This window comes from Hevea brasiliensis, chromosome 15 (assembly GCF_030052815.1).
Source record: "Hevea brasiliensis isolate MT/VB/25A 57/8 chromosome 15, ASM3005281v1, whole genome shotgun sequence".
Lineage (NCBI taxonomy): Eukaryota > Viridiplantae > Streptophyta > Magnoliopsida > Malpighiales > Euphorbiaceae > Hevea > Hevea brasiliensis.
The window spans coordinates 71141162-71163196 of NC_079507.1; the positions used below are offsets into that span (position 1 = coordinate 71141162).

Consider the following 22035-nt stretch of genomic DNA (forward strand, 5'->3'; position numbering starts at 1 on the left):
AATCAGAATAGTCCATAATATTGACTTGGAATAAATTAGGGCTGTTGAAATGAGATACCAAACTCAAATTGCATCTTAAGTTCCCATGTTCTTGCATGTTAAGTGAGCTGCTGGCTGCTGCATGTTAAGAACATGCTTGTAAGAATGTTCGTTTGAATTCGACATTATTGGCATGCGGCAACCTGCCAGTGAAGCATTTTTGGATAGGTATTAAAAAAATATAAAAAAATTAACACTAAGAAATTAATTTAAAAAATAAAGGATAATACCTTATTCACTCCAATTTTTTTTTTTTATGCATAAAAATTCAAAAACGAATGTTCACTACAAGATTATTCTTATCTAAACTTGATTCAATGTAAGACACAAACACATTGATTTCTATATTTAAGAAGTAAATCTCACTATATATTTTATGTTTTATTTTCATAATAAATCGAATTTAAGAAAGAATTTTCTGTTTACTATAAGCTTATACTTAGGTGAGGTGAATAACGATTATTTCCCATTTTTTTACAATTATTTCCCATTTTAGATCTTAGAAAGTTAAAAATGTTATAATGGATAAAATTCAAATATTGATGTTTACTTTTAATCTGTGTAAAAATAATCCTACCAATTAAGGCAGGGCGTGATTAATTAGCTCGCATGGATTGTCAGCTAAGCTCCACCGACTTCCACAATACAAGATCGAAAAATGAATGGCACACAATTTGTAAGAGTTTTATCATTTAAGGAACTTCCTTCTTACAAAAAAAAAAAAGGAACTTTCTTCGTACAGTTGAACTGAACCAGAGGTTGAAAGCGCTCAGATTACTCCAGTGGGTTCGCTTTGTTTAGAAATGCACCAACACCAAACTGTAAATGGGTGATGCCCATAAAAGAAGATCGAACACCAAACTAACGGCACATAACTACTAATTTGGTACAAAATTAGCATAAGTGCTAGAACAGCCTGCAATGTTGCCTATGCTTGATAGAGCCTATTAACCACGTATTCACCTAATACTGGACAATCAAAACCTCTAAAACTATGAACAGTGACAAATAACTTCTTAAATATCTCTTTTCTTTCTCTTCACCCACCACTCACCACTCCACAAACCCCAAACACACCCCTACCCCACACCCCCACCCACCCCCCCTCCCCACCAACCCTTCCTTTTCTTTCAAATTCCAGTTGCTATCCTTTGGCGCATAAAACAAACAATTGAGAAAATTTTCCTTCGCAATTCCTACTTCAAACAAATATTATAGCAATTCGTTCATTGTTCTGGAGATAAGGGTGTCTTTCAGGTACTGAATAGAATGACTGACGAGGAAGAGAACTCCTCTAAAACCTTCAAGCAACAGCCAGTTAGCTTCTGAAACAATGGAATTTACCTGTTTTTGATAAACTTGAGCTGCTAACCAATTCCTTTAGAGATCATTTTTTCAGACAAGTCAGAAACAAGAGCATACTTGTTGCTGTCATAACACGCAGTGGTAAATGCAGCCAAAGTTATTCGATCTACATTAGGGTCCTTGTCCAGTAATTTATGAAAGAACAATGCAGCAACGCCTACTTTCTTCTCACTACAAAGCTTCCTGATCAATGTATTAACTGTCCGAATCCAGAGTTTTTTCTCTAGCCTCTCCAAGATAATCATAGCAGAAGCAGCATCACCTTGTTTGCAATACTCATAAGCCAACGTCAGCCTAGTAACTTCACATGGAGACAGCCCCTTGTCAATCATGGTTTCATACAACTGAGAAGCCTCACTCAACTTAGACTCGGTGCATAAACCACTTATCAGAGCTCCATAAGTAACACTATCAGGTGTGCAACCATAGTCGCTCATCTTATGGAAAAACTTTACAGCCAAACTGACATGGCCATCTCGACAGTACCCACTTATCATTGATGTGTATGTTTCCTTGGTTGGAACCAAGCCGAGCTTGACAGCTTCCTCAAAAAGTTTCTCACTTTCTTCCATTCTTTTTTGTCTACAGAAGGTTGTAATCAGCACATTATATGTGCTCATATCAGGCTGTAGGCCAACTTTGAACATCCTGCTGAAAAATGCAAGGGCCTGCTTATTATTGTCCTGTCTGCAAAGCTCAGATATGATAATGGTATATGTTACACTATCAGCCTGCAATCCAAATTTTAGTCCCTTCCTAAACAGATTATATGCCTCTGGAAACCTTCCTTTTTTACAGAGGCCATCAATAAATGCATTATATGTAAAGGCATTAGGAGTGAATCCTTCTTTAACCATTAAATCCATCAACTCATATGCTCTTTCAAAGTTCCCCACTTTACAGTGTCCATCAATGAGACAACTATACGTGTTGGTGTTAGGAAACAATCCCTGTTCTTTCATCCTGCTCAATAGCATCTCTGCTCGATTCAATTTTTCTTCTTTGCAATACCCATTAATCATGCTAGTGTACGTGTATACATTTGGTTTGTAATTGTCGCTCCTAACAAGCTTAAGAAATAGCCTAAATGCCCTTTCAGTCCATCCCTTCCTACATAACCCATCAATCAATGCTGTATGAGTGTACACATTGGGTTTCCAACCTTCCCTAACCATTTCCTCCAACGTCTCAAATGCTTGCTTAATGCTACCTCTCTTGCACATGCCATTAATCAAAGATGTAAAATTTATCAAATTTGGTTTCAAACCCATCTTGATCCACTTATTAAAATACCAAAACACTCTATTCGCTGAACCCTTCTCACAAAATGTGCTAATTATCAAAGTACAGGTAGCATTGTCAACAATGAAACCTGACTCAAGCATATCCTTTAACAACCTATCAGCATCCGAAATTCTGCCCATTCTACAATAAGCAACAACCATCAACTTATAACTGCTAGAATCAGGGAAAACCCCTCTATCACGCATTTCGTCAAACAAGTTCTCCGCATAATCAATCAAGCCCAAATAGCTTGCATACTCAATAACAAAATTCAATGTCCGAGCATTCAATACTAAGCCATGGTTTTGCATCTCAATAACCATACTAACAGCCTCCTTCAACCTCCCAATCTCAGCAAAGCTCCTGACCATATTTTGCATCACTTCACGGGCTCTATCCAAATTGCCATTGCCAATAAAAGAAGAAGCACAAACGATATATAACCTCATAAAATGCCTAAACTTGGCAAACCCAATTGCCCAATTGAAGAAACTCAATGCCACTATTGAACCCGCTTCCTCTGCAAGTGAAGCAACGACCGTAATGACCTGTTCATGGGTCAAAGAATCGGGATTGATTTGGAGATTGAGCTTCGGAGGTGATGTTCTAAAGTATGAGGCTTGTTGATAATAGGATTCACAGACCATTGAACAAATTGATCTGACAAAAGATTGCGGTGGCGATGAAGGTGATGGTGAAGTGAGGTTATAGTTACCGTAATCATCGGCGTTGTGGTGGTAGAAACGTGGCGATCTAGAAGAGAATGGGTTGTTGAAGCTGACAAAGGAAGGGATTGTTGAAGCTGAGAATTTGGTTCTAAGTCCATGGGATTTGAGAATGAGAAGAGGCACCATTAACGATCTAGCAATAGGAGAGAAATTGAGGCTCTGGCTTCTGTTACAAACTGCCTATTCCATCCCTATACTGTATGTCATACCAATTATTATTCTTATGAGGGAGGGGTTCGATGCGAGCTTAACAAAAGGATTTGGTTATTTTTGTAATTTTCAACTTTAATTAATATTAATTAAATATTTAAAAAAAATAAATTAATTTTTAATCTTATTAACGTTTATATTTTCTTATAAGTTGATATTTTAATGGCCAATATTAATAAGTGCTAATTTATAAGCGTAATATTTAATTATTAATTTTTTAATATTTTTAATAATTTTTTTATTTATATATTACTTGATAATTAATATTTTAATATTTATATTTTTAAATTTTATTTTATCATGTAAATATTTTATAAATATATAACTCTAACTATTTATTATTTTGTTAATTCATAATTTTGAGTTTATAAAAAATTAATTAGTTTTTTACTATTTTATAATTTTTACAAAACACATATAATCAAAATAAAAAATTTAAATTTTTTATACTATTTAAGAGTTTATAGACATAATAGTAAAATAAATTTAATTTGATATAATTTGATATAATTTTAATTTTTTTATTTTTAATTATTTTCAATTTAATTTATAATTTTATTTAATAAAATTAATTGTGCACATCCATATTAATAAGTATGAATATTATTAATTTTTATGATATGGTGAAAGACTTTAAAGTAAAATTGAAAAATATAATAATACTAATAAATTATTTATAAATAATAAATCAATAATTAAAATGTTCTTTTTTATAAAAAAATAAAAAAAACAATTATAATAGAATAAAAAATACTGATATTAATATATTATTATTTTTAATTAAATTAATATTAACAAAATATAGACAATTATTCACTTTATAGTAAAATATTTTATTAAATTAATTTATAATTTATTTTTAAATTAAATTTTTTTATAATTATCTTTTTATAATTAAACGCCAAAATTTCAATAAAAAAAAAAGTTATCGAATCCATATAAATAAAAATTTTATTAAATGACGTAATACTTACATTCACATGAAAATTATGACTTTTTAAATTAAATTATTAATTTATATTTATATTTAATTATAAATTTATTAAATTAAAATAACAATTATATATTCAAAATATTATTTCTAACTCTTTTTATATGTATTTATTATTTATTATGTTAGGATAACATTATAGTATTAAAATTTTTTAAAATATTAGTTTTTTATATATACAAATATTAATATTTTTAAATTTTTAATAATGTATCATTTTAAAATAAAGTATTATAAATTATAATTATTGTATTAATTATATTAATTATATAATTTAATTCAAACTTCACGTATTCTATTAATTATTAAATTTTTAAATAATATATATTTATTTATCTATATAATTTATTTTTTTATACTTTGTATGTAATTATGTATTATTTAAAATTTTTAGATTCATATAATTTTAATATATATTACATACTAATTAAATATTTTTTTATAAATCAACAAAAATAATTTTTTTACCCGCGGTTGAATATATATATATATATATATATATATATATATATATATATATATATAACTTGTCCATTAGTAGTATTTGCATAAGATTTATAAATTAAATTTTAATTATAACTAATTTATATATTAATGTAATAATTAAAAATTTTAAAAATATATCTATAACTAAAAAAAATATAAATTTATCTATATGAAATATTTTTTTAATTAACTTATAAGAAATTGAATTAAATAAAAATTTTAAAAACATTAATAAAAGAATTCATATGTTTGGCAAATAAAAATTAATTTTTTTCTTATTTTTCTACATAAATTAAAATATAATTGTATTAAAATAATTTTACATAAATAATTATAAAATAGAGATAAAAATTATGATTGATTAAAAAAGTTATTTATATAAATAAAATACGTTCTTATTTTTTTAAATAATAAAAATTATGAATGTATTTTTATAAATTTTATTTAAAATTATATTATAATAAAAATTTAATTAAGGAGGCTTCTAATATAAATAGTACCAAAAATTTTAAATTTATATAAATTCTAAAATTAAACTAAAAATTAAAAAATATAATTACAAATACTATAAATAATGAAGGATAATTTGGTTAAAACCAATATTTCCCCCCTCACACACACATATATATTATTAACATTTTAATCTTTCACTAATCATCTTTTTTGTTTCTTTAATTAATGGTTAAATTGATAAAATGATAAAATTAAATTTTCTAAATTATTTATTTGTTTAAATATTAATTATAATATAATATAAAAATTCAAACATAAATAAATATAATACTATTTATGCCTTGGTTTGAAAAAAAAATGTTGTCTCTAATTTGGATTGAGAGAAATAAAGGTAAAAAAAAAATAATTTTCTTTAATTCTCTTGTTTGATATTAAATGGAAGGGAAATGAAGGGAAATCTCATTTGTTAACTCCCTTGTAATTAAATCATAATATTATTCTCTAATTGGTGGAAAATACAAATAAATAAGAAAAATTAATGTAAAATATTTAAATATACTTTTATAATATAATAAATATATGAAAAAAAAGAGGGTATAATAATGATTTATTTTCCTTTAAGAGAGAAATTGCTCTTCTATTATAGTAAACTATTAAACAATATAGTGAAATTTTCATTTTTTTTCCTTATTGTTTTAGGGTAAATTGCTGTTTAGTTTATATATTTTAATGAAACTAACTATTTTATCTTATATTTTAAAAATATATTATTTAATACATATATTTTACTTTCATTAGACTATTTAATCGATCTGCCAATTTTTTCGTTAGTCAACAGTAATCAAACTATTATTTAGTCTATTTATTTTAATGAAACTGATTAGTTAGTCTATGTATTTTATAGTTAATCTATATTATTTGACTCTATTAAATATTTACTCTTATAATTATTTTTTATACCTAAACTATCTTAATTTTTTCCCATTTATTTTTCTTTTATCCTCTCTTATTTTTTTTTTCTTTTAATGTTTCTTATCCTCTACACCCACACCATTATCCTCCTCATTATATATTTATTTTAATCTATTAATAAAATTGATACAAACTATTTTCACAAAAAAGTTAACCAATTTTATTAAACTTCTAAATAATTAAAAGGAATTATTTTTCAATAGAGAAAATATAAAAATAATACCTACGAAATTAAAAATAAAAAAAAAGTAAATTCGGATTTAGCATTACATAGCAAAATTTATATTTTTTTTGAAGATTATATTTTTTAAAATATATAAATCAATTTATTAGTTATTTTAAAATAGAATGACTGAATAATAATATTTTTTAAAATTAATTAATTAATTAATTTAAAATAAAAAAAATTACATAGTTAATGTAAGAATTAAATAATTTAATTAAAATAAAATATAAAAATTAAATGATATATTTTTTAAAATATTAATATTAAATAATTAAAAATATAAAAATTAAATAATATATATATATATATATATATTTTTTTTTTTTTTTTAATTTATCTTCCATTCCCTTCCACAATTAAGGATCAAAGGGTAAATCTTGCTTGTCAATTATTATATTTGGGAGATTCACCAATCGCTCAAATGCAGGAGAGCACAGGAATCATGCAGCCAGCCAACCATGTAGCAAAAGTAGCGTCCACACTGAACCGGAAAAAACTGAAGTAGGCCAAAGGAAGGGACGTGTATGACATTTTCTGAAACCTTTAAACAATCCAAGACCGGAAATACCACATTATCAACAGCACAAATGGCATCGATGGCGACACATTTTTCCGCCGCCCTATTCCTTCTTCCCATTGGGCTGCGCCGCCTCTTCTGCTCGTCTTCTCTCTACATCAAGAACCCATCTTTGTTCAGATCCAAAACGTGGTATCTCTCTGAGACCAAATGGAAGAATCTCGATTTATATATCCTCACTATAGCCCTCCCAATTGCTTCTTTCTCTGAAATCTTCCTTTTCTTGTCTTCTAACGGTCACCCCGCTTATCGTTTCTCCTTCACGCATCAATCCCTGGTTCTTTTCCTTTATTGGGCGTTGATCATTTTATTTCTTTTGCGAGATACCATTGACCCATTAACCCTTAATGATAATTTCTTGTTTATATTAACGGGGATTGTGTTTTTCATGGAGTATACAGTTATTGGGAACGGGATTTCTGGTCACGTTGGTGGGGTTTTTTACGGTTTATGTGGTGATTTGACCATTATTTGTGGTTGCTGCTGTTTGTATTTGGCTATTAGGCCTACTGCCTTTTTCATGGAGTTTTGTTTTTGTTGTGGGTTGGTTTTAAGGGGGACTTGGTTTTTGCAAGCTGGTTTGTGCTTGTATACTGAGGTTTTTGCGTTCAAGGGTTGTCATAAAATAATGGTTTCGCCAGAAAGTGAAAATGCTGAGTTGAAGTGTGATCTTGAAGAGGATGGATTGAGGGGTGTGGCATTGGTTAATTTGTTATTTATTGGGCATGCAATTGGGGTCTTGCTTGTGAGCTTTGGGGTGTTTGGGCTGTTGTCAAGTCATAGGGATTCAAGGCATTGTGAGGCAAGTGGTCCATTACTGACAGAACTCCATTCAGACAGTGCTTTGATGCGCACACTTCCTGAATTTGAGCTGGAATAGAGCGCTTGTATGGCTTTTTTGCCTTTCATCTCTCTCGTACAATTTTGCTTTAATCAACATTTAACAATTTTCTTTTCTTGTAAGTGTATGCCTTTTTTTTTCCCCTATCCTCTGACATATTGGTTGTTTGCACAAAGAAAATCGTTAAGTAGCTTGTCTTTTAAATCATGAAACTACTCTTATATACGTTAGTTTATGGTAAAGTTTATGAATTATTTTCTGAGGTTATTAAGGCTGGCAACATCGTTAGTGTTATTAAACTGGTAGAGGTGGATTAATTTTCTGTCTTATTTATGTCTTTTGACAAGTGGTTAAGCTCATAATGTTAATGCCACAAAGAAGTCTAGTGCAAAAAAATTACATTTTGCTGAAAATGCTCGTATTTATTTAGCTTAATATGACACTGATGCTGTGCAACATAATGAAATGGAAGTTCTATCATTTTTTGCTCTGTGCTAAAAGCAAGCAGCACACATATTTCTGAAGTTAAACGAAAAACTCTTTTTTTTTTTTTTTTCCTTCAATTATGTTTGATTGAAAGAAAATGTGATCATAGTTTGAATATTACCTTAGATAGAATGCACCCATGACCCATCGAAGCAATTTGTGCTCATATAGCATCGTGTTTGAATCAGAGGGTTCAAAATCAATTACATCCAGGAAAGAATTTGCTAGTGGATTGACATTCACTGATATAAAATGTGAAATGCAGGCATTTGAATTGTGAGTTTTTAGCTCAAATTGTATAAGTAGAGATTTTAGTTTGCAAAAGAGGGGGAAAAAAGAGACAGGTTTTGACCTAATTTTAGAGTGTACTTCAAATTACACCAATATAAAAAAAAAAAATTCAGTTTACATGGCATAGACTATTTCTGAATGAAGCTGGAAAGAAATGCACACAGAAGTTGCATTTGGCTAATATCTATAGCAGAAGAGGAGTGTTCAGAATGAAGGAAAATGAATATCCTCTTACAGCTTTTGTCTTACTCTTGGTAACTTTGTTCCAGAATTTAGAATGGCTAAATGCCTCAACTTTTTGGTCCTTTATTTGGAATTACGTTTTGCTTCATGTTATAGTTATGAAGAGAGAATGTTGTCTGATCCTACGAAATCAAATGGATGATCTTAGCCTCAGATTCATCATTCATCAGACCTTAAGAGAATGAATTGTAATTGATCACAAAAAGCCCCAAAACTCTTAGTAGAGTTTTTGTTCCACAACACAGTGATCCATTTTTCACCTAATAGCTAGGATGTTAAGTTTCACCTCACAGTTATTGTCATATTTTGATAAAATGGGTCATAATGGTGTCTCAATTCAATTCTTTTCTTTGAATTTTTTTTCCTATCTCGTGTGCAGATTAGTAAATTTGGAGGGGTTTGGATTTTGAGTTCAAGTTACTTGGATGTGGTTCAAAAGTAAGGGTTTTTTGTGGTGCTTAATTTGAATCCACAGATAAAGAAAAGCCTTGTATATTTATAGAATAAGGTTTCATTGTTTTGCTACAGAGATTATCCATTTCTCATTTTCTATACCTCGTCAGCTCTTCCTTTCAATCCTAAATCTTTGTATTTGGGCCATTTATGTTCAATCTGCCAACAATATGCTAGTATAATACTTTTGTTAAACAATGAGTTGCTTGAATAATGACTTAATTTTTGGACTCCTATGAACAACTTTCGGCCAAAAATTAATGCTTCATACATTTTAATACTGTCATAGGCATCTCATTGATCTATATCTCTCTCTCTCTGACATACACACAGATGTACACAAGTGCAGAATTTTCTTAGTAACCTTCACATGAACATGAATGCAAATTTAATATTTCTTGAAATTTTCAGCAGATGTGAGTTGGCTGGTTGTTGATAGATGAAGGTAAAGTTATGCTTTTCTGCTAATTTATGTATCTTAATGTTCTACTTGTCTTTCATTTAATAAACCACTTGTAAGAAATAATTGAAGATACTATCTGTTGTATAATTGACCAAAATCAGATTGGTAACATTGGAACTCCTCTGACAGTTAGACATCCTATTTTCAAGGTTTATCATGGGGTTTTTCTTTTCTCGAACATATTATTACAGAATTCACACTTACCCGTGTTGTTTTTCTATTTCCTGTTTGTGCATTAGTTGATATTAACTGTAAACTTCTTAATTTGTAAAAGTTATCAATATGACTAGCTAATATTTTAATGTGATGTGTCTGATGCCTAATGGCTCCTGAAATTACTTTGCTGTCATTTTCTCAGTTTAAGTAGGCTTGACCAACATACAGTTTTGCATGTATTGCTATTAGAAAAGGCTTGTAGTAACAATCATCGAAAACATTAAAGTCCACGAGTGGCACCATATTGCATGTCTTAATTGCAAATAACCTATTAGATATAGGATATAAATTAATCTATTTTAGTATATCTCATTGGAGAAGATAACTTTGGGATTGTCAACCAACGTCTCCGAAAACGCCCAAATCCATGGATTTTAATTCGAAAACGAATCCGCTTCATCCTTTTGGTGAACTCACCACATCTTTGTTTAAGCATTGCAGATTTTGGGAACCTTACCAGTTTTCTAACATATCTACATCCTGCATTTTCTGTAAGGAAAACAAAATATGAATAAAACCAAAATGTAAAGCAAAACATATTTCTATTTTCTTGTTTTAATTATCAATCTGCTGGAAATGTTATGCTGATGAGACTGATATACTAACAAGTTATTGAATTCTAAAACATCTTGTTACAATAAGTTCTCTGAACATATGGATGATGGAATGACTGTTCAGTGGATTAATTATCAGTTCTGTATCCATCAATGTGGAAACAACACTTGGTGCTGCCAGAAAAGAGAGTTTGTCATTTTTATTTTCTTCAAGTTTTAAAAATTTTAAAAAGATGAAAGCATAAGCGTACCTTTAACCTTTTTAACATCTCCTTCTTCTTCTTGATTTTCCTTGTGCAGGACCTGCAAGACGCAGCAAGATAATTAGTCTTGTTGTCTTGTTAGCTCATGCTCTTGTTGAAGATTCCTCGAGTAATTTTGACTAATGTTTGTTTGTTTTTGCAATATTAAGTTACTAGGTTCAGTCCAAAAGTACTGTTTGCATGTAGCTACAAGAAAAGAGAAAAAGGCCTTATAGCAAAAAAAAAAAAAAAAAAAAAAAAGAATGCCTTTTGGTTTCTGAATTGGCTCACTATGAACTATTATGCTAGTTTAGTTTTTTTAAGGTTTCTAGTTCCCAACCTCAACCAAGTTTTCCAAACGCTTTTGCATCCTTCTCTGTATGAATCCTCTGGTGCACTATTCAAAAACTCTTGTCAGCCAAAAATGTATGCAGTCCACCACTTAAACACCCTGTTCTTCCCAACAAAATATACATGAAAAATAAAATGCCTTAATAGAAATGTTACCTTTATGTGGTTTTTCACATAGGCATAGAAGTTTAACAGACTCCATACAGTCTTATCTAGTTTTTTACCTTCAACATGACGAGATGAAATATCTGAAATATGACAGTAAATTGTCAGTCTGAACATGCTCAAAAGTTTTGCTTATAGGTGGAAAATAATTCAAAAGTGGGAGAGAAATTAAATGCTGCCGCTAATATTAAAAAATAAAATAAAAGATGTATAATCAATGGATTGGGTTCTTGAATTTTGTTTGTTAAAGCTTGATTGGTAATGTGACTGTTTTATGTTAATGATAATTTTTGCCTAAGTTAATATTAATGTTATTTAAACCATGCTATGTATGGTTTTGTATTCAGGACAGGGCAACAGCATACCAAAAGAAACAAACCCTCCATTGGTGCTCAAATCTTCTAAAGGCTCTCCTCTTAATTCTGGTGGAGGAATGGGTGACCAGGTGCAAGGTGGTGCTTTGGACCATTTTTCTGAACTTCCCACATCCATAAGTTCCTATTGAAAAACAAAAATGGAGAAAAGGTAATAAAATACCGTTATTCCCAGGACTAATAAGAAGAGGATTTCAGAGCCAAAAATATTGAGAATCATAAACCTGAAAAAAGGCTGTTGCTATGATCACATCTGAAGGTTCTTTAAAACGCATTGGGAATACTGCAGTGATTTTTTGTTGCTGTCCAACAAATCAATTTACTTTAATTTAGACAATCTGTATGAGGATAAAAATGTGCATTGATCTTTATCCTTTAAAATTTGTTAAGAGGCCTTGTTTCCAATCCTGAAAGATGAGTAGAGCATATTGCTGATTTTATCAAAAGTGAGTGAAGAGGGTTGCTTTTGGTAGCTTTTTGTCTAAATATAATTTTTAGTGAATCTCTCCTGAGTATATTTGAATGCAGTTTTGGAGATTTACATAAGAGACAATAATGTATGAATCTAGCGGTCTATTTTAAGTTGCTCAAATATTTGTAATTGCTTGGAAATCCAACAAAATAGTAAAAATTTATCTATGGGAAAGGCTTGATGAACTTACCTCACAAGCATCTGGCCAGAATGATCTAATAGCATTTTTTTTACAGTCTAAATGGTTGGAAAATTATTTTTATATACTCTTGGATTTATACAAATTTCTGAAAGTTTTTCTCAGCATAGTATGGTTTTATCATGCACGTGACATGAAAATGTAGTTGACTAACATTTTTAATTCTAAAATTTTGTTTGGTCACAATATCTTTTGAAGCCTACACATCCTCCTTTGGGTTCTTATTGACACCTTACTATGCTGAAGAAGTAGCAATTCCTTGTGTAGAAATTACCTGTTTGATGACATAAAATGGTTCTCTTGGGTGGTAGACAAGTTTGATTGGCTTATACATCCCCTGAGACACATCCTGAGAATTGACATTCTCCAACATTTCTTTCAGTTGGGAACTTAAAATGACTGCTTGCACCGAAGAAATTTGTCTAATCACCTTTTCTGATTCTGGAACAGAAACATACCCATAATCATAATAATGGAATGTGGAGTTTTGACAGTTTGATATGAATATTATATAATTAAAAAAAATTGAATATTAACAGGAATATAGTTATCTCCTGTTAGAATCATTTTGTTATTTTTATGCTTTAAATTTGTTATTTTTATGTGACTTGAATTTTGAACCAGTATAAATATTGTAATGTTATGCCCTTTGGAGATATTCAGAAAACACATTGGGGTTAGGGTTTGAGAGTTCTGACTGATTTTATCTTGTTTTCTTCATTATAGTAGAATTTTTTCTCTTGTCTTGCTCATGAATGTAGGCCTTACAGTCTAATCACGTAAATCTTATATTATTCTTTTTCTCCTTTTTTATGCGGTATGATTGTGCGATTGTGTGTATGACTTAGATTTGCTTGCCTAATATAACAAAATTCTTGAAAATCACATTGACTATAAAAAGGATTAGTTAGTCTAAAATTCCTTTAGCAACAGGCCTATCCAAATGATTTTGACTTGAATGTTTTTGTCTTTGTTTAGCAAACTTGTATGTTTAAATGTTCTCACTAACAAGAGGTGCTATCAATCTGAATTGTTTGACTTCTTTTCAGGATTATTTTCAGCTAATCTTTCAAATTCCTACATTCATGTTTCTCTGAACAGTTTTTGTAGATGTCCCTTCCCAGCTTTTCGGATAATGACATTTAAAAAGCATCTGCACCGGACTAAAATTGTCTACTGGAGCAAATGGCAGGTGCACACTGTCTACTTGTGTGATTAAACTTTTGTTTCATAGTGTTAAATGGTCTGATGGTGCCAAACCTTAATTGAGGAGTATCAACATGCAATTTTATCACTTATTCTCTTGTTTTGTCTACGGATTGAATGATTTTATCTGAAGCTATTGTCTACTTTCTCTGTTAGCATATCTATTGCAGATAAGTAAGACTTCATTTTCTTTTTAAAAGGCCTTTTTCTTTTATACGTTTGCTATTGTATTTTAGAATAGCAAAAAGAAAAACAAGAAAAAAAAAGCAAATTTATGAAACAAAGTCTTAGTCAATTAATTTATCATTTAATCTAGACAGCAGGGCTATTTTATTTTGATAGTTGTATTTTCTGTTTTCTGCAAGCCATGTAAATACCTTGTTTAATACAATATTCTACATCTACCACAATATGTTGTATATGGGTGATTTGAGCAGCAAACCTTTTTCACTTGGAATCTTGGAAAAATCAAGTTTTAAAGTGAGCTGGTATCCTTCTCTTGGGGGTTCAACAATTTCCACAGCATCAGAACAAACCTCCTTGAGCATCCGTATTGTGTATGGTGAGAACCCATATGAATGCAGAACGCCATGGGAAAGCAATGGAGTTGATATTGACAGGTAGTTATGATTTGGATCTGCTGCTGGGGACTGTTAAAATCTCATCAGAACAATTCTGAAATGTTTTCTTTTTTGGAAGGCTACTTATCACAACAAAAAGGAAAAAAGCCTGCTTATATTGTCGATCTCACCAACACACATTCAAGAAAGATAACAAGTAATATAATGCTAAGGTCTCAAGCTTCAAAACTTGGTTCATTTCTATGAAAAATATTAGTTAAAACTGGTTTAATCAAGTAGAAGCTGGAATGTAGAGAATGCTGAGGACTTACCTGAATATGGTACTCTACAGAACCAAATTCATACAAGTGATGATCAACCTCCACATGCTTTTCAGCACTATCATGAAAAAAAAAAAAAAAAAAAAGAAAGAGAATATTGATTGTTATTTACCTTACTCTATAAAATGCATGCATCTTGAGCTATATATGCCTTTTACTTGCAGAGAAGGAAAGAAAGAAACATAAAATTTTCATTTCAACAGTGCCATACTACTTTCTGGCTTGTCTTTTTTTGGTCCTTTCTATTTTTCTCCAACCAAACGAAGCATTAATTATTTACAATTTTACATCCATTATCAATGTGTGCACAATGCTCAGAAGAAACCCTGGAGCTGAAATAGGGATTGTCTTTTATCTAGAAACATAAAAGAATAAAGCATCAGAAAGCTGTATCCATTTCCTTGCTAATCTGATTATGTCACTAGAGAATGGTGAGAAGTGATCATAATTACTTGCCATTTGGTGGAAAGTGGTTTGCGTAAGAGTGAAGCTATCTACACATGTATGGAACAACAAAGCTGGCAGTAACTAAACCAACATTTTTATGTTTTGTAGGAATTGCAGCTTGCTGGATTCCTTTTTCTATTTGTAATTTCAGTCAGATTAAGCTGTTACCCTGAATTTTTTTTTTAACCGTTAGCCTTCATAGTTACCTACTGCAATATATATATATATATATATATATATATATATATATATATATATTATGAAAACAAAAATTTAAAGTTTACATTGACCCTTTTTTCACTGGGATGAATATTAAATTGAGCTTACCGATACAACTTGAGCAGGATCTCCTTGAGTGCAGGTGATGCCCTCTCAAAGCAAGCCATGCTGAGCTCTCTTCTCATCTCCCAGCCCCCACTTGGTGGTGGAGACAAACTTAGATATACGACTGTAAGTTGAGAATGGATTTGTCCATGCCTTGAGTATAGATTAAGTTTGACGGTTGCAATTATTTTAAGGTGCCTTGTAAGCAATTACTTCTGTCAGTGTCACTAACTTTTGTTTGTAAATGACGCCAAATGGATCAGCCACCCGTCCATTGCCCATATCCCCCCTATTGTTAGAGTTTGTTTTTGTGTTTTGGACAAGTGCGGCCTTGCAATTGAAGCTGATTTGGATTCTTGTTTCCCATGTTTTTGTGTGAAAATTTTATTTTATTTATTTAGATTTTCTTTTTTTGAAACAAAGAGAGTTACTAAAATTTCATATCTCTATTATGAGTATAATGGTTGATATTTGATAGAGACATCCAAAAGTATGATGGATTTAAGGCCAGTGATGATGTCAAATCTCCGTTTTTTATATTATAAATGAAAGGAAATGCAATGATGGTTGGCGTCTTTATTTATGTGAAAAAAGTCCCTGAATTTGACATCTTTCTAATAATCAGAAAAAAAAAAATTAATTAATAAATAGAATAAAAATCCTAAACCCATGAGAGGCAGATGAGATGGCCCACAAAGCAAACATCATGCTTGCAGCTGAGCACCACCCCACCAAACCATTATAAATTGCATCTATCTTTTTTTTTTTTTTTTACAAATATGTAGAAATGTATTGAGTCTTCAAGGAGGCAAAGAGGGAATTACAAAATTAGTCTGTTTCAAAGGATTATAAGTGAAAGATTTATCAAAATTTTTAATATGTGGATTTTTAATTTCTTAATACTTTACATAAAAATTTAAATAATATATATTAAATAAAATTTATTTATCTCATTAAATTCATGTTCATATTATTATATTTTATCACTTATTAGTGTAATTTTTTACTAATTTTTAACGTAACATTTATATAATTATTATAAAAATAAATTGTGAAATTAGGTTACAGTATAAAATTTAATTATATTAAAAAGATAAATAGGTTAATAATAAATAAAATGAAATGAATACCACATAAAATTATTATTGAAATTATATGAATTTAAAATCATTGCAAATATTCATAATTAGATATTGAAAGCTATAATTAAAAAAAAAAGTACGTGAATAAAGTAAATAGGAGTTTTTATAAACATTTATAAAGTATGTTGTTAAATTGATTTTTTTTTTAGATTTTTAATATTTTTTTCTAAATTTAAATGTTGTATTTTTAATTATTTATTTTATTAATAATTTCTAAAAATAAGATGTATTCGTGCTGGTGTATAATTATACGGTAGCATAGAGGGTTCACACCGCGTGTCATCACGATAAGATTCGCAGACATGACAAGTTCCATGTATCTCCTGGGATCCACGCGGCATTCTTTCACAGCGGTCCGATCTCCATATCAAACTTATTTTCTATAAAATATAAAAAATCCAAATTTTTTTTATACAGTGTCAACTGAAGTACACAACATACTGAAAAAATACTGCAGTATTTTTATTACGATTGCGAAAGAAAGCAAGACCCGCACCTATCATTTTGCTTTCTTCGTCTCTTCATTGTCATCTTCTCTTTTGAGTCCTTCGAAATTCAAAGCAATTTGGGTGTAAATGGTGTCGTTTACACGCTTATTTGATTTGCTTTTCTGTACGATTAATCTGGTATTCTCTACCTTTGCGTTTATTGCCATTTTTGTACATCTAATCTAACCTTCACGCAACCTTTTTGCTTTTCAATGCTTCAATTTTTCTGTCTCTTTCTCCCGAATTTAGTTTCATGTCTGCTCAAATTATTTCCCTTTTTGGCTCTTATTGCCTTATGTTTCTAGATTTTATTTTTTCTTGATTCATTTCCAAGCTTGATCATGTATTAAATATACGTTGACCTTGAAGCTTAATTGTCAAAATTGTATTTTCTACCTTAAACAACGCATCAAAAATTCTAATTTTAGGGTTAGGGTTTGTTATTTCTTAATGTTTAGCCACTTGGGTAGCTGGGATTTTTGTTGAACTGTAAAAAGTTCCCAAGTTCTCAATTACCTGCCGTTTCCTCTTATTTACTCAGATTTGATAGGATCAGCTTTTCGGGTATTGTGGTGTGCGTAATTGCCAATGGATAAAGATGACAAGGATGCTAATGGGTTCACAAACGAGCCTTTGATAACTGTAGACTCTGAAAAAGTTGAAAACCATATTGATGATAAGGAAGATTACAGTGAGTCCAATACTTTGTTACCTCCTAGGAGAGGTGGGATGTCAAGAAATACAGAGAGAGTGCAGAGAAAAGTTCAGTGGAATGATAACAATGGGAATAAACTTGCGGAAGTTTTAGTATTTGAACCAAGGTAATTATAGTTTTTGCTTTAAGTAAAGAATTTTGGTATTTTGGATTTTCGGATGCTATTTTTGTTTTTTTCTGATGTTTGGTAAATTTGTCTCTGTTATTTTTGGTTTGAAGACATGGCGTAGTTATTGCATATACACTGGTAACGAATAACGAACCCAACTGCATAATCATTCTAATAATGGAATGCGCATCAGTGCATGTATGTGTAAATGCTATAGCAGGATAAGCTTCAGTTTGACTGGTATATCTGGGTGGTTGTACGACTTGTATGGCTATAATTATTGCTATACCAGGTTATAGACTTCCCTGAATATGTGTGCATGTTTATCTGCTTGCATACATGCAAGAATCTGTGGTGTGTACCTCTGTTTTGGGTTAGGTTGAAGTGAGTGAAGCGTTTATGGCGTGAATTAAATTGATGCGTTTTAGTTATTATGTCTTTTTTGCTTACTGATCAATCCCATTAAGCTGACCCAGTTGATAGTGTTCTATCCAGGACAAGCATTTTTTGTTCAGTGCTAGTCTACACCTAGTTTTGTCATTTTTGTTTAAGAAACGTGATGATCTCAGTTGTCACTTGGGCAGCCTATTTTCATTAATAGGTAAACCCCTCCTTTATACCAGAGTAACTATAGTGAGTTATGTGACGGATGAACTGTCAATGTTAATGTTGCATGTAATCAAACATGAGCCTGTTGTCATGTGGAATTAAAGGTGAAACCTATATAAACCCTTTAAGTTAATCAAAATCATTAAATAATAAATTATGGGATCCTTTTAACCAAATCTCTTGGAACAGAATATTTACAAATAATATACCTAATCAATTAAACTAAAGAAATCTGTTCTTCCTTTTTTCTTTTTTGTTTGGGTCATTGTGTTGTTGAAACTTACAGCAATAAATGACTTAAGTTTTGCTTCAAGCACAGTGAAATTTAAATTTGTTTTATGTTTCTCCTGAAAGAGTATTTGATCTTTGTACAAAATTCACTGTCCACTATTTAGAGATGCTTGATTTTCAGGCTTGACTAGTCCCTTACGCAATAGACAGCTAACCTAATTATACCCTTTTGTGAAGTGTTCTATCTACTCATTATCTATGCAAACTAATGTTTGAAAAAAGAGGTTGCACTAAGGCTAAGATATGTTTAATTGAAGATTTGGCTATTGAAGAGAGGCAATTGCCATGCTGTTGGCTTAACTCCTGCCACATTACCATAAGCGCTTCTACTGTAAACCAACATTCTTACTTATGCATAACTAAGAAAGGCTTCCATGCATTAGTTATGTATCGGGATTTGTTTAAGTTAAAGCATGTTACTGAACTTGGCAGTTCTATTGCATGAAGTTGAAATGGTTATTGCAGCTTGTTTTTCAATTGCTTAAAAGCATATAGGATTGTATGCAATATTTTCTGCAACTTGGTTGAGGTTAAGGCTTAGTTGGGTTGAGTATTTTCTGGAATAACCTGGATTAACGTCATTTGAAAGTTGAAACTATAGGTATCACAGTCTCATAATCACTGCAATCCATCCTTTCTCTCTAGTATCTGTGATAAGCTGTGACATCGTCTTGGACTTGAGCTATCTACTTGACTTGCTTTTTAAATATATAAACCAGATGTTAGCAGCAGTAGCATCTACTTTTCCTGCCTGTTCATTTGTCTTTCAAGAGACCCTTCAAAGAGAGTTTCAGAGATCAAATACGAAAAGCCGATGATAATTTAGTTTTTGTTGAAATCTTGCTTACATGTATTTGTTTTTCTCTGGTTTGGATTAGAAACATTGCATCAGGTTTTCCCGCGTCACTGGCTACCCTTATTGTGTTACAGTAACTTAAACTAGGAGCCAAAGAGTCGTCAACACCAAGGTTCTCTCTGTTGGATTTGTTGCTTTCAGTGGGCGCCATGGTAGTGTTGTGGGAGATTTTGATAATGTTCCTCTGTTTTGTCTTGATTCACTTCAATTTATTAAGATAGCTTATTTCTACATTTTGGTTATCATTGAGTATAGAAGTAGAGAGCATATAGCTAGAATCTATGGTCTACCAGACCCTTGCTCTCAAACCATCTAATCTATGTTCTTTTGGCGTCTTCATGAGCGGGCTCTATTTATCAGATGACTCAACTTATCACTTCTATCTCGTTCAGATTTCAGAATATAGTGGCTTCTGTGGAAGCCTCCAGCTGACTTACTTCAGTATGTTCCTGGCTAATACTAGATACAATATGGAAAAATTAAATGAGTGAACCCATTTACTCCTTGGAACCATTATTGCCATTCTCTCTTTATTATCTTACTAAGGAGGCTGAGATTAGCTACCGGAATTGAGGAATTAGCAGTTAGAAATTGAGGATTCACTGCCTTCACAGAGAAGATTAATGGTCAGTCTGATAATAATGGCAACTGTATCTCTATTCCTCCTTCCTTCTTGTACTTTTTTTATGCTTGCTTAAGATTGGAATTGAATTTTATAAAAAGGATTGTCACACGTTAAAAGAAGAAAAGAAAATTACATGAATTACTTCCCCTTTCTAGTTGAGCAAGTTTGCTTTTTATTTTTTTATTTTTTTTTAGAGGGGTAGAAGAAAGAGAGGCCATCTAAAATTACACTGCAAATTGTGTTTCCTTAGCCCATGTGTATTTATGGTCAAGTAGTTAAAGGCCCAAGGAATGTAGGTCTCCAATTGTCCATTGCAACTTATCTTGGATGCTGTACCCTTTGTCTTTTATGGCTTCATGACATTACATTCTGAAGAATCAACTACAACCTGTGGTTTCCCGCTGTAATAGTGTATGTGTAGCTTCTTTTAGTGGCAAGGCACTGTTATCATGATAATATTTCTCTGTTGTCAATAGACACAGGCTCAAATTTTGGCGTGCCCTCTAGTTTTATGCGATTGTATGTAAAGAATTGATGATGCATTTTGGTTGAAAACGTTTAGTGGTTAATACACTAATTGTCCAACCATGTTTTGGTTGGCTCGGGTGAAACACTTAACTGAAACAACTCTTTGGTTCAGCACCTTGCTTTAGTCATTTGGTCATTCAGAAGATCTTCAATTCTGCCACATTGCATTAAGAAATAACTGAAAATTGCAACATTTCATGCGTAGATATATGATCCTTTTATGTATGATCATTTACTTGAGCATTGAAAACCTATTCTCATATCTAATGTTAGTGACTGTTCACTTCACTCCCTGTTTTCTGTTCGTGCCTGCAGCGATTATAGTGATTCTGATGAAGATGATTCAGATTCTTGTGTCTGCACCATAATGTAGATATTGCAGTACCATTTATAAATATCTGCTGGATAAGTCAATGAAGCATTCTCTGTGATAACACATTTGATAATTAGAAGTGAATGGGCCTCTTATCAACTTCTTGTTGCTAGAACCAAAGAGCTGAAAGACTGAGAAGGCAAAGTGTCATGCTTTTCAAAATGAAGTTCAATATCAGTTCATTTTAATGAACTGGTTGCTCATCAAAATGAAGTTCAGTACCAGTTCATATTGTGGTGAGCTTCTGTTGCGTGGATCTCATCCCAAGAATTGAAGCAGATAGCGATAATAATGGCCGAGATTAGATGATGTATAGTATGTTGATCAAAACTTACTCTTTTTGGCGTTGCCACACATGTTGATTTGTGAGAAATGAACGACAATCGAGATTACTTTGGATGATTGTTTGCTGAAGTTGCAGTTACTTCAAAGTCTGGTCATTTTATGTTGGTAGCTTTCTGAGCCATTCATCATAACTATTGTCATATTAGTTTCTGTATTCTCTTGCTGCATTTTTATGGATCAAGTTTCCCCTGGCAAACCTGATATTTCGAGCTCTTACTTGGAGCATGAATAAGATGTAGATGTTTAATTTTCACAAGCTTTCAAGAAAACTTTACCATTTGATTCCTGATTCGGAGTCGTATCTCGAACAATATGAACTTAGGAACCTTTTTTAAATTAATGTTCTTTTGGCTGAAACTTAATCACGTGTTTAAGCATAAATTATAGTTCCACAA

At 31.1% G+C, this 22035-nt stretch overlaps 4 protein-coding genes across 6 annotated transcripts; 2 read left to right on the forward strand and 2 right to left on the reverse strand.

The window, feature by feature from the left end:
• Positions 1 to 702: 702 nt before the first annotated feature.
• LOC110655582 (pentatricopeptide repeat-containing protein At4g19890) lies at positions 703 to 3629 on the reverse strand. Its single transcript, XM_021811946.2, has one exon. The coding sequence runs from the start codon at positions 3540 to 3542 to the stop codon at positions 1407 to 1409; it is 2136 nt and encodes a 711-aa protein (XP_021667638.2). The 5' UTR covers positions 3543 to 3629; the 3' UTR covers positions 703 to 1406.
• Positions 3630 to 7124: 3495 nt separating this feature from the next.
• LOC110655581 (uncharacterized) lies at positions 7125 to 12136 on the forward strand. Of its 2 annotated transcripts, none has more exons than XR_009144411.1 (2): positions 7125 to 11250; positions 11984 to 12136. XR_009144411.1 is itself a non-coding variant. In XM_058137289.1 (2 exons), exon 1 carries the CDS (start codon positions 7279 to 7281, stop codon positions 8209 to 8211), a length of 933 nt encoding a protein of 310 aa, XP_057993272.1. In that variant the 5' UTR covers positions 7125 to 7278; the 3' UTR covers positions 8212 to 8218; positions 11984 to 12136. The 2 variants fall into 2 exon arrangements, 1 of the variants encoding a protein (XP_057993272.1); XM_058137289.1 differs by having other exon boundaries at positions 7125 to 8218.
• On the reverse strand, positions 10473 to 15701 carry LOC110655580 (actin-related protein 2/3 complex subunit 2B). 2 transcript variants are annotated; one of them, XM_021811942.2, is made up of 10 exons: positions 15563 to 15701; positions 14780 to 14846; positions 14330 to 14537; positions 12956 to 13122; positions 12235 to 12312; positions 12002 to 12134; positions 11628 to 11719; positions 11461 to 11517; positions 11130 to 11181; positions 10473 to 10813 (listed from the first exon to the last, which is right to left on the reverse strand). In XM_021811942.2, the coding sequence occupies exons 1-10, from the start codon at positions 15637 to 15639 to the stop codon at positions 10614 to 10616; spliced, it is 1131 nt and encodes a 376-aa protein (XP_021667634.2). In that variant the 5' UTR covers positions 15640 to 15701; the 3' UTR covers positions 10473 to 10613. The 2 variants fall into 2 exon arrangements, with proteins under 2 accessions (XP_021667634.2, XP_021667635.2); XM_021811943.2 differs by lacking the exon at positions 12235 to 12312.
• A 1414-nt stretch (positions 15702 to 17115) lies between these two features.
• LOC110655579 (uncharacterized) lies at positions 17116 to 22002 on the forward strand. Its single transcript, XM_021811941.2, has 3 exons — positions 17116 to 17327; positions 17731 to 18010; positions 21238 to 22002. Exons 2-3 carry the CDS (start codon positions 17778 to 17780, stop codon positions 21293 to 21295), a joined length of 291 nt encoding a protein of 96 aa, XP_021667633.2. The 5' UTR covers positions 17116 to 17327; positions 17731 to 17777; the 3' UTR covers positions 21296 to 22002.
• The last annotated feature ends 33 nt before the right edge of the window (positions 22003 to 22035 follow it).

Excerpts from the sequence above, each read along its gene's own strand:
- LOC110655582 (XM_021811946.2), bottom strand. The coding sequence starts at position 3,542 with ATGGTGCCTCTTCTCATTCTCAAATCCCATGGACTTAGAACCAAATTC.
- LOC110655581 (XM_058137289.1), top strand. The coding sequence starts at position 7,279 with ATGACATTTTCTGAAACCTTTAAACAATCCAAGACCGGAAATACCACA.
- LOC110655580 (XM_021811942.2), bottom strand. The coding sequence starts at position 15,639 with ATGAGAAGAGAGCTCAGCATGGCTTGCTTTGAGAGGGCATCACCTGCA. Across the intron at positions 14,847-15,562 it reads ATCCTGCTCAAGTTGTATCG|TGCTGAAAAGCATGTGGAGG; the intron begins GTAAGCTCAATT and ends TTTTCATGATAG. Across the intron at positions 12,135-12,234 it reads TAGCAACAGCCTTTTTTCAG|GAACTTATGGATGTGGGAAG; the intron begins GTTTATGATTCT and ends GTTTTTCAATAG.
- LOC110655579 (XM_021811941.2), top strand. The coding sequence starts at position 17,778 with ATGGATAAAGATGACAAGGATGCTAATGGGTTCACAAACGAGCCTTTG. Across the intron at positions 18,011-21,237 it reads GTTTTAGTATTTGAACCAAG|CGATTATAGTGATTCTGATG; the intron begins GTAATTATAGTT and ends TCGTGCCTGCAG.